This window comes from Phoca vitulina, unplaced genomic scaffold (assembly GCF_004348235.1).
Source record: "Phoca vitulina isolate PV1807 unplaced genomic scaffold, GSC_HSeal_1.0 scaffold2, whole genome shotgun sequence".
NCBI classification, from domain to species: Eukaryota; Metazoa; Chordata; class Mammalia; order Carnivora; family Phocidae; genus Phoca; species Phoca vitulina.
Genome location: NW_022589705.1, coordinates 31,319,096 through 31,331,263, shown reverse-complemented (window position 1 = coordinate 31,331,263; position 12,168 = coordinate 31,319,096). Strand labels below are relative to the sequence as shown.

Genomic DNA, 12,168 nt, shown 5'->3' with positions numbered 1-12,168 from the left:
TCAAAACCTACAGAACCAGGGCGCCTGGGTGGCTCAAGTCGGTTAAGTGTCCAGCTCTTGAGTTCGGCTCAGGTCATGTTCTCAGGGTCATGAGACTGAACCCTGCATCTGGCTACATGCTCAGTGGGGAGTCTGCTGGAGGATTCTCTCCCTCTGCCTCTCTCTCTGCTAGTGCATGCACTCTCTAAATAAATAAATAAAATCTTAAAAAAAAACAAACAAACCTGTAGAACTGCACAGCAGAGTGAATCCTAATGTAAACTACTACCCTTAGTTAATAATGTTTCAAGACTAGTTCATCAATTCTAACAAATGTACCACACTAATGCAAGATGTGAAAATGGAAAACTCTGTACTTTCTGCTCAATTTTTCTATAAATCTAAAACCATGCTAAAAAATAAAGTCTTTTAATTAAGATAAAATTTTAAAAATGAGTTCTGAATTGTTGTTTTTGTGTGAAGTGACAATATGGTATCTGTAAAAAGTAACTTTTTCATTCCTGCCTTTACCAACCTGTCAGTCTGACATTCTAATTTATATATTTTCAGCAATAGGTGGTTTTCAGTGTTTAAAGGAAAAAAAAATTGACTTCATAGGATTCAGAAAACCCAAAAGGCTAAGTTTATTAAAACCTTAATTTTATTGTCTGTATAGTTAACAGTCTGAAAGAAAACTCAGTGTTATAAACTATAAATGTAGGTGATACAGCGTATCTAAATTCTTTTTGATTCTGAGTAAATTCTACTTCAAGTAACCACATATCAAATTTTAATTAATGAAATGAAAAGCCTGCTTCTGCTTTTTAACGAGACTTCTTTAAATGTAATGCCACTATTTTCTTATGCCTCGCTGAAGGTGAAACATGCTTCCCATAATCTTTAGAAAATGTTACACTATAAAAAACATCCAGGCTTGAAAAAAATTTATCTAAAGAATATGTCAATCTTCTTCGTGACTGACAAATGCATCAGTCTATCCAGAAATGCAACTTGATCTCACAACTTGAAGTAATGTTTCTATAAAAATTGGTGCATATAAAAAAAGTATTTTAGGTATTTACTTCCTATTGAAATACCTGAAACTTCCCCCCAAAATAGCACTACGTTGAAAAACTCTTATTGTTAATAGCATACTTCCACCTCTGCTTTTTAAAAGTAATGGAAATATATGAGAATATATCAGGAAATAGGCAGAATTATAACTTAAATAAAAACAACGACAGCATAAAATTTATAAAGGTGTAAAATTAGTCATACTTTGTTATAACAAAAACACAAGTCAGGCTAATGATCCACTGGTTCCAGACAGTATTGAGGACAGAACTGGTACACACATACACACATGCAACATTTTGTCCTAGTTATTTCAACTTGTATAGTGGTCCTCATTAAAAGAGAATGAAAAGTACAGAAAAATATTTTTAAAATCTCACCAAATTACACGCAATCGCAGGCTTTGCCGAGATTTTTCTGTAGGAATGAAAATGATAAGCAAAGATTATGAAAATCCTAAGAAAATAGTATTAATTAGTAAGGTTAAGAGGAAATGTATTTTGGCAAATTGAGATCTTAGGTGGCTCAAACTCTCTTAGATGTTCCTCCGCATCAGAAGGGGACTCTGTAAGTGTCTCTAAGCTCAAGAGAGTGGGAGATTCTTTTCAGTACACTGGCAGTTTTCCTGTCAGTGCTTGGCTTTATTACCATATAGATGTAGCTTAATCTGAAAACGTACTGCTGTATGTTGGAAAGGACTATTAGACTGTGAAAATTCCAGTACAAATGCACTGAGACATTATACCCAACCTCAGACTATTCTTAGAGAAATGTTCCCTATTAAAGTTAGTCTTAGAACATAAAAAATGTGAAAACACTCCATACCTCAAAAATGCAAAGAAAACACTGAAAATTACATGATCAACATGATTTTCTTTAGCTATCTAAAAGTATGCTTCTTTTGTCCTAAAAAAGTCTATTTACAAAGTATGCTTCCATTGCTTTTTAAAAGACATATATCAAATGTTGTCATTATAGCAATTTTATAAAAAGATTGATATCCTTTCAAATATTTTTTGTCATTATTTAAAAAGATTAAAAGGCTGTAAACTGTCATTGATGGGAAACAGCACGTGATCTCAAGGGAAGAAACATCTCACTAGAGTTTCCACAAGTTCCTCCTCCTTCTAACTGCAGCTCCGGTGGCAAAGGAGGAGCCCCGGGGTCCCCAGGTCTGGGAAGCGTAGTTGAAGAGAAGGTCGGATTTTCAGTTCTGCCGACTTCAAGAACAGGCAAATTCAGAGAAGACTCAGTAGAAAAAAAGGGGGCCGTGCTGGATTCTCCTTCGGGATGGTATATGACAGTGGATGCTCTCAGTTTTTCAGAGAAATTACTCTCATTGGAATTTGATCTAGAGAAGTTGTTTGTGGCTCCATCTGGGAAAGGCTCACAGCTGCTACATTTCAGTCCTACAATAAAATTGAATTATTCAGATGTAAATGAAAAAGTAACTTAAAACATTGAACCCATACCCATCCTATAAGCTAGTTACCACACAACAGAGATTTAAATAGCAATTTATAAATTCTGTCATGAATCCATTTCATGTTTCATTTGCTTTTCCCAACAACCATGAAGTATACCATTATTTTTATTTCTTTGATAAGGAAATAGTCTTAAGGAAGCTAAATGACATGCTATAATTCACATTTAGTTTGTATCCTTATATACTTAACCACTGAGAGCCTGGAAAAAATTAAGTAGCCCCTAAAATTTTTCATAAAATAAGAAACAGCTGTCACAACTAATATTCTTTAGCATTCTGGCACAAAACATATTACCCAATAAAAAACAAACTTTAAACAGAGCATATGCTAAAATTCTGAGTTAATTAATACCAATTACAGATTCTTGAATCCCAGGGTGTTAAGACATGTCAGAGGTCCCCTGGGATAGCTGGGATGTCCCCTGGGATAGCTTCTCACTAGTAGAGATGAAAAAATAGAGGCCCCAAACAGTCAAGTCATGCCCAACATTCCAGAACTACTTCATGGGAAAGTAAGAACTATAACCCAGGTCTCCTCTTCACATTAAATAACGTCCCGGTTCTCAACCTAACAGTTCACTTAAATGACAGTGGTTGCTCAGATCAAAGAATTTTACCATATCCAATGGGTACAGCTAACAATTAGCCTCAGGGTGAAAGAATAAACACACACAAATTTTATCTTTCTGTTAGTCTTAGCAAATATTTAACCTAACTGTCTAAAGGCACAGAACCTCCTGAGCTGACAAATTTTATGTAAAATCTGAGAAGTCTATAAAGTACATTTATATGTCATTTTTTTCCCACTAGCTTTTCAACTTCACAATACATTCAGCATTTCTGTTCCATGCTATAGAAACTACTTTCTTAAATATGGCTCAGGAGGGGAGACTTCCAATGTTTCCCAGTATGGACCGACAGAGTTTAAGGGCAGAGCCCTAAATTACTCTTTTCTGTATCCCCAGTGCCTAGAACACCTGGGGTAGAGCTACATCATATGCATCTTAAGTGCTCTAGAGAAAGGCACAGGGAGAGAGAGATGGGGTTTGTGGGGAGAGGAGGATTTAAACAGTGCAGGCAATTCTCTGTAGTATTTCTTTTTTTTTTAAAGATTTTATTTATTTATTTGACACAGAGAGAAACAGAGCGAGAGGGAACACAAGCAGGGGCAGAGGGAGAGGGAGAAGCAGGCTCCCCGCTGAGCAGGGAGCCCGATGCGGGGCTCGATCCCAGGACCCTGGGATCATGACCTGAGCCGAAGGCAGACGCTTAACGACTGAGCCACCCAGGCGCCCCTCTCTGTAGTATTTCAATTAGTGAGTGTGTGCTCCAGGGTGAGGGTGAAACACAGGAAGTGAATTTGCTATGCCATTAATCAACTTCCGTTCCCACGCCTCTCTCATCATGCCAGACCGAGTGTGACTCTAGTGTTTAAAGTTATGGATAACTTATATAACATGATTATTACAAGCATATGCCAACCACTTCATTCTGTGATCAACTGGTGGAAGAAGAACCATCAGAATTGGACTTACTAAAAAGACTCTGCCTACATATTGTTCTTCATGTGTGATGTGTATTTTCAGGGGTTACTTCTGAATAGATTGATCTTATGCACACTTCAGAAACAAACTCATGTGTATACCGGGATTTCATTAAAGTTTTGTATAAACGGTATTGTTAAATAAATACAAATACAGAACACTGAGTGATATTCCACTTTCCCAATGAAATGACATAAGGTAAAAAAAAAAAGTAAATCAAATGTAATTCTGAAGCTGAAACTTTTTGAATAAAAACAAAATGATCATTTCTGAGTTTTTTGTTTTGTATTCTACTTTTTTTTTTTTTTAAAGATTTTATTTATTTATTTGACAGAGAGAGACACAGCGAGAAAGGGAACACAAGCAGGGGGAGTGGAAGAGGGAGAAGCAGGCTTCCCGCCGAGCAGGGAGCCAGATGTGGGACTTGATCCCAGTACCCTGGGATCATGATCTGAGCCGAAGGCAGACGCCTAACGACTGAGCCACCCAGGCGTCCCTTGTATTTTACTTTTAAAAGCACTGTCACATGTAAATGAATTCTTGGACACCAAACTATCTTACCTTTCAGATGTTCTAGTTTTATATTTCTAAGTTTCAGCACTTCATCTGTAATCTTCTGAATCAGGAAGTTCTGTGTTTTTTCTCGCCGAATAGATTCAACCAGTGTATCTAGTCCTTTGGGGTTTTCTTGTAAGTAGTCTAACAATTTTCCAGCCCTTTTTCTACTTGATGTTCGGCAAGAAATTTCTTCAGTGTCTTCTCTACTGAGTATTTTTTTTGCACGTAGATGATCAAAATGTCTTTCAGCTATGATTTTTTCACACAGGTATACACGCAGATTTTCTAAAGCCTAAAAGACATAAAACTGTGCTTCAGGGCTTTTTTTTTTTTTTAACCCTTGAGGAAATCACATAGGTGACTGATTATTAGTTAGGAATCTTAACTGGTGGGAGAAAACGTACTCAAGTCAGGAGGCTCAGGCCTACTAATATCCATATTATTAAGACGAAGGGCCAAGTAGACAGAAGTTGGTCCTAGACTAAACATTCCTCGCAGCTTCTGTCCCTGCTTTAATCTCCTCCTCACACCAATAAACCAAGACCAGGTTATTGTGAGGAGGAAGCTGGTCAAATCTAAAGGGCCTGGGTCCGTGGAAATAGGGAGGTATGCTCAGGGCCTCCACCTTCAGGGGTAAAGATGAGAGCAGAGGCTTCCATACATTTTAGTTACCATTAACAAGGAATCCAGGATTAGTCAGGACCAAAGAGGATAACTTAGTGAGGCCTTGTAATTTGTAACTTTCTCATGTTTGTTAGTTTTCCATTCTCCTCGAGTAAAACCATGGAGTGTCTTTCCTAGAGTAAAACCATAACAGTCCGTAATGTATTTATCTTTGTAGTTAGTTGGAAAGACTATACCCTAACTCAGTGAGTCAGATGGTAGAAGGGAGGTGGGCGTGGGACAGGGGGAGTACGCTAAAGAAATAGTGAATGTTGGAAGAAATTAAAGAAATGAAGAAAAGGAAATCACAGAAAACAGGCTTAGATCTGAGAAATGCCCCAGGGAGCTTATTTGGCAGAAAGCTGATCTGGGTCCCAATAAACAGCATTAATAATTTGATGCCAGTGACTGTATTCTAGCTCTTCCATTTACTAGATATTTGATCTTGGGTAAGTAACTTAACTCCTCGGTGCCTCAGTTTCCTCATCTGAGTATTATGAGGAATAAAATAATGTATGTAAAGTACTTGGAAAAGTGCCTGGTAAATAGTAAGTCATCAACAAATGTTAGTGATGAAGACGACGATGACTAATTTGACTTACATTTATCATGATGAGCTAAAGGCAATGGAAGACCTTAGAAGTATCCAAGTACGTGGTGGCAGGAAAGTAGGCTGGGTGAAGGGTTCCTACAGTTCTCAGTCCACTGAACTCCCACATTCATTTATTTATTCACAAAACAAACATTTCATATATCTAAATACCTAATATGCCAAGTGCTGAGCATACAAAGATGAACAAAACTTGACTCCTGTACACAAAGGGCACATGGTCTAGTTGGAGAGCACATATAAGACACAAGCCAATAATTTTAAGACAATGTGATATGACCCAGAAAAAAAACAAAACAAAACAAACAGAAACACAAGTACTGGGGAAGCACAGAGGAAAAACTAACTGTACCTCCATGACCTGGGAAATTTACAGAGGCTACACTTGTAGCATGAAGGTGCACAGAGGGAAATACTAACAAGTCTGGGGTAGCTGGGATGCAGGGTGCATGTGAAACAGTGGTAAGAAATGAAGTTGAAAGGGAAACAGTTTGGATTATGGAAGAATTTTTTTAACATGTTGAGGAACATACATGTCCCTGTAGCCAAAAGAGTCATCAAAGGTTTATAAATAAGAAGCAATTAAAAAGCTTTTGGAGAGGACTGGGGGAGCAAAAACTGGGAGAACCATAAGGAGATTGCTGCAATATTTTACATAAGCTATGCTGAGTGCGTGAATTTAAGCTGTGGGGATGGAGAGAATAGATTTCAAAGCTGAACTTGAAATACCTCATCCGTTGTCATCTCTACCACTTATATGCTGATGATCCCCAAGTTTGTGTATGTGATCGAGACTTTCTCCACTTAGAAATCCCAAACGTACTTCAAATTCAACTTGTCCAAAACCAAATTTGTTATCTTTGCCTGTCCTTTTCCTCTGATATTCTTAACTCATTTGGGAGTACCACCATCCATCCGATTGTGCAATAAACCTACAACTCATCCTCCACTTCGTCTCTTTTGCTCACTTGCCACATCTGATCACCCACCCACCAAGTCCTGCCAACCTACCCCTTATGTTTATCTAATCTGCACCTTCACTTCATTTCTATTATTAGCATTGCCTTAGCTCAGGTCTTCATCATATGTTGCATGGACTATTAACAAACAAGATACCTAGCTGTACTTAGTATTTCTTTCCTCCTGTTCAAATTTCTCCTTCACACATCTATCAAATCTTCCAATTTTTCAAGAGAAAATGGAAATCTGGAGTGTTATGTGAATTCTACTAATACTGAAATGTTGTTAATTTTGTAAAAATTTAAAACTTGGTGTGTTCCACCAACTTAAAAGATAAAGTTCCTTAACTTTGGCAGAATAGTAGAGAGGTCAGAAGTGTGGCTCTGGATCAGGCCACCTTCAGTTCAGATCTTAAATCTGCCATATACTCTTGTAAGAGCTGGGCAAGTAACTTAACCTCTCTAAGCTTTGGGTTATTTATAAAATAGTGATAAATACTTACCCTGCAGGACCGCTAGAAGGACTAAGTAGGACAGTGAATATGAGGACTTGACACAGTCTCTGATACACAGTAAGTACTCAATAAATAATAGCTGTTTGATAATGGCAGATAGGGTACTTTATAATATGGATCCTACCTACCTCTGGAGCTTAATCTATCACCACCTCTACCCGTCCCGGTACTTTATGTTCTACCTAAAAACTGCTGTTTGTCACTCTATAGTTCTCTGTGTTGTTACTTTGTCTGGTTTTCTCTTCTCATACCCTAAGTCCCTATTTTTCATTTACAATGCATCACAGCGGTCATCTACTTCAGGAAGCTTTGCTTAAACTCCCCAGAAGGAGTTAGGCACCCCTCTCCTCTGTCCTTATAGCACCCTGTGCGTTTATTTCACTTGTCTATATACCGGGACTCCACTTTTATCTCCCAATTCATTTCCACTCTGTGTCACTACTATTTTCAGCCACCAATAACCTCCTCACCGTCAAATCTCATACTTGTCAGTCTTCATCTTACCTCTCAGCAGCATGGACGCAGCTGACCACTCCCTCCCTCCTTGAAATACTGGTTTCTTGTCTTATATGAATACCACACTCCCCTGGCTTTAGTCCCACCTCTGTGGCTATAACCTTTCACTTTTTAAAACTCCTCTATGATCAGAATATAAAAGTGGATTTCCTGTAGATATTTGGAAATAAGGACCTAGAGCTGACAAAGAAGGAAGTCCAAATATGTGTATGATAATTTTAAAGCTTTAAAAATCCTAGCACTTTATTACCATCTGTAAGACCCTTCATGAACGGGCTCTAGCCCACCTTTGTAACTTCACCTCAGGGCACCCTCTGCCTGTGTTTCCAATTTCTCCAAGTCACCAAGGTCTTGTCTGTTTTAGGTCCTCTGCAAATTCTCTTCTGCCTAGAATATTATTCCCCCCCAGAATAAAGTTCTGTCATATTCTTCAGCAACCAGTTTAAATGTAACCTTCCCTGACCATCCTATGTCAAGCAGAATCCCCCTGCTACTGTCTCAATACCTGTTTGTCTCCTTCATAGTACTTACCATAATTTGTAATCATTTCTTTGTTTTCAACAAATATATGTTTGAAGCAGGCAAAAACCAGGCATGTTTTGTCCAACTCTGTATATCCTGCACTTAGCAGAGTGTCAAGTAGACAGTGTTTCAGATGAATGGAAAATTCATTGCACTTATATTGTAATTTGAAATTATTAATTTATGTCTGTCTACCTCCTCCCAAGAAATCAAGCTCTTTTCAAACGGGGATTGTGTCTTAGTCTTTAATTTTTGAACTGTTAGACTCATGCATGCCTCAGAGAACTAAAGTCAACCCAAAAGATGAGGTAAACAACTAGAGAGGTAGGGGAGAGGGGGAGGAGGGTGGAACATAGTGAAAAAGTGGGACTTTCCAGGGGGATGGGTGGTGGTATACTACCCATCAAGACAGGATACTGCAGGGGACAGCAAGCAGCTTTGGGGAAGGGATGATAAAAAGTTCAATTTCTGACAAGATGAGGAGTGTGCAGAATATAAAAGTGGATTTTCTATAGATATTTGGAAATAAGGACCTAAAGTTGACAAAGAAGGAAGTCCAAATATGTGTATGATAATTTTAAAGCTTTCTGAGGTCATCAACCATTTTGAAAATAGCACGAAAAAAATTTCTAAGAAAAAAAATGTGCACGTACTTTTTTTCCATAGACCTCCTGAAAACCCATTCATGATTCCCCATGGTTATGAATTTCTGATATAGCTGTAAACTGAAATCATGGAGATGGTAATATCAATGAACTGATAGGAAAAAAATGAATAAAAACCTGGAAGACACTCTTCACAACTGTGTTTGTGTACAGGTTTTATATTTATGCTCACTTGTAACCTCTCACAGTCTTTTGTTATCAGTTGTAAAATGGGAATGACAATTATTTCCCTTAGAGGCTGCTGTAAAGGTTAAATGGCAACACTGCAAATTGTGTGACAAAGAATCTGGAACACCACAGGCCTAGCTTTTAAAGTTCATGGTTCCACTGGCACAAATCTTATATAAGACAACACTCATTTATTCTATGGTAGTTATCAATGTCCCAGTCTCATCTCTAATAGAATATAAAGCAGAGGCCTGATTGTCCTTTTTTTTTGTATCTTTCTAGGCCCAAGAACAGTACTTTCCATATACTAAGTGCTCCATAAAAATCTGCTGAATGAGGAAACTAAGGCACAAATCCAGGTCATATCCAGTTTCCTTCTGCTAATGAGTCATGCCAACTGTAATTATGTAATTATGAGTACAATGTAATAAACCTTTCAAGGGAGGGAAAGGGGAAGCATTTAAGGTAGATGAACATTTAAAAACCTGCTGTCTTGTCCAGTTCACAAATATGCTTCTGTGTAAGTACTAAGGTGTTAAACCGGAACTCATTTTCTGTTGAGTTTCTGTGTTTAATTTGAAATTACATAAAGTTATTTCAGTGGTACTCATATAGATCTCAGATGGCAAAACAAGTAAAACCTTAACAAGTATTAAGTATGAAGATTTGGGCAGTTCTGCAGCGTCCAAGCAAAAGACCGTAATTTAGGTGCTGAATATTTTCAGCATTTACCTGTAAATTAATTTTCGGCTACACCCCCTCTCAATTTAAATATGTGGGCGTTTGCTTACTAGGGGAATTCCAGGTTGTGCTTTCAGCTGTTGAGCTTCCCCCAACCCCCCTTATAAAAGTTTCACGTATTTGCTCCACTGCTTGGGATCCTTTAACTGGTCCAGCTTTCGCTCCAGGTTGAGCCAGCAGCCTAAGGATTCTGACTCAAGGATGAACCTGGGCAGTCGATTCCCAACAACGAACGCAGCTCCAAAGCGCAGCGGGGGTAAAAATCACCAGTGAAGAGCGGGCAAGAAGCTGACTGCGAAGAAACGCTCCACTGGACAAGGTTTCAGGAACCCAAGCCCCGCTTTTAGCGATTTTAAACGTGGATTAACAGGTCACGAGGGGTCACTTCCACCAAGGTCCCCCGGGTGCAGTCCTGCGGTGCCTGGACCTTCCGCTTCTTCACCCGAAGGCTCCTCTTCCGACTCGGACTCCCACTCCGGGTTTCCGCTTTCCACGCCCGCCGGGCCGCAGCCTGCCCCTGCCCACCCTCGACCCCCGGCCCTGGGCGGCGCCCAGGCAAGGTTGTGCTACTCACGTCCTTCTTCACTTCTGTCAGGTCCTCCTCGGTGAGGGACGGCGCGGTGGGCTCCATGGCGGAGGAAGTAAGTGCTTCTTCCGGGTCCGGGAGCTCCGGCAGCACCGCCCTGCCGGGCTGGGGACTTCGGCCTCCGGGTGAAGAGGGAGAAGGGCAGGCGGAACGGGTCGAGAGGAAGAGAACTGCCCCTTCGACAACAGAGGGGCTCAGGGATGAAACCGTAGAGCTTCCGGCTCCGCCTCTGGGGCCGAAGGCGCTGCAGACCTAGTCGTCCCAAAAGTGGTTCCGTGTCGCGCTCCTTCCTCTCCGGGAGACTTAGGCGCAGGCCCCCCCCCCTCGACGAATCTGGGCGAGCCTTAGAACCCGCCCCATCTCAGAGGGAGCCAATCGGTGCCGGCCCATGGGCCATGCCTGTCCCTGCCCCCCGGCCGAATCCTCTCAGGAGTGGCTCCGCCCACAGCCCCCGCACGTCATTTGCGAGGAGCAGCCGGTTGGCCTCCGGGTAAGGACTGGTTTCCGTGGGTGGGGCCCGTTGCTCCTCCCGCCGCACGCCCCGCCTTCGCAGACTGCTCACCGCTTGTCAGTACCTCTGGGTTCTGCCCCTTTTCCCAGACCTTGCCCTACAACTTCCGGGTGCTGCGTTAGCCCACTGAAGTTGTTAGCTTATTCGCTCACGTGCAGATACTGGCGCATGCTCATACACAACACACACGCAACTTAACTATAATAGTAAAGAAATTTTTTGGAAAGAGAAAAACCGCCTATGATCCCCTCGTTTTTTGTTTTTTTTTTTAAAGATTTTTATTTATTTATTTGACAGAGAGAGACACAGCGAGAGAGGGGAACACAAGCAGGGGGAGCAGGAGAGGGAGAAGCAGGCTTCCCGCTGAGCAGGGAGCCCGATGTGGGGCTCGATTCCAGGACCCTGGGATCATGATCTGAGCTGAAGGCAGATGCTTAACGACTGAGCCACCCAGGCGCCCCGATCCCCTCGTTTTAATACCTAATTTAACGTCTGCATACTTTTTGGTCACTGTTTTTTACAATCCTATTTCCTTTTTCATCTGTGTGAAGGTACGTCTAGCTTAAACCTCTCACAGGGCTGCTGTGAGAATTAAATGATACTATATATGTAAGGTTCTTAGAGGTACTTGGCACACAGTATGAACTCTATTATTATCTGGTATTACTCAAACATTTATTGAGTCCTTATGTCTCAGTCATCTTATATCCTGGAAGAGTTCTATTTTTATGCGGGAGACTGATAAACAGCCAACTATTCCCAGAATGGTATCTAGCTACTAATAGACGTGTATACAAAACAATATGAATAATGACTAATGTGGGTGAGAAGTTCAAAACACAGCCTGGGCACAAGACATGTTTGGACAACATGATAAACTGGATGGTATTTGAAGTGGTGAGGGTAGATAGAAATGACAAGAAGAACAAAGACAAACTTGGGAACTCCAGAATTTTTTTAAAAGTAAACTCTACACCCACAAACTTGGGAACTCCAGAATTTTTTTAAAAGTAAACTCTACACCCAACAGGCGGCTCAAACTCACAACCCAATATCAAGAGTTGCATGCTC

The 12,168-nt window shown here is 40.4% G+C and overlaps 1 protein-coding gene across 1 annotated transcript; it reads right to left on the bottom strand.

Moving 5' to 3' along the window:
• Nucleotides 1–385: 385 nt before the first annotated feature.
• Nucleotides 386–10,894, bottom strand: BCL10 (BCL10 immune signaling adaptor). The gene is made up of 3 exons (XM_032424741.1): nucleotides 10,575–10,894; nucleotides 4,645–4,933; nucleotides 386–2,462 (listed from the first exon to the last, which is right to left on the bottom strand). The coding sequence occupies exons 1-3, from the start codon at nucleotides 10,629–10,631 to the stop codon at nucleotides 2,107–2,109; spliced, it is 702 nt and encodes a 233-aa protein (XP_032280632.1). The 5' UTR covers nucleotides 10,632–10,894; the 3' UTR covers nucleotides 386–2,106.
• Nucleotides 10,895–12,168: the final 1,274 nt, after the last annotated feature.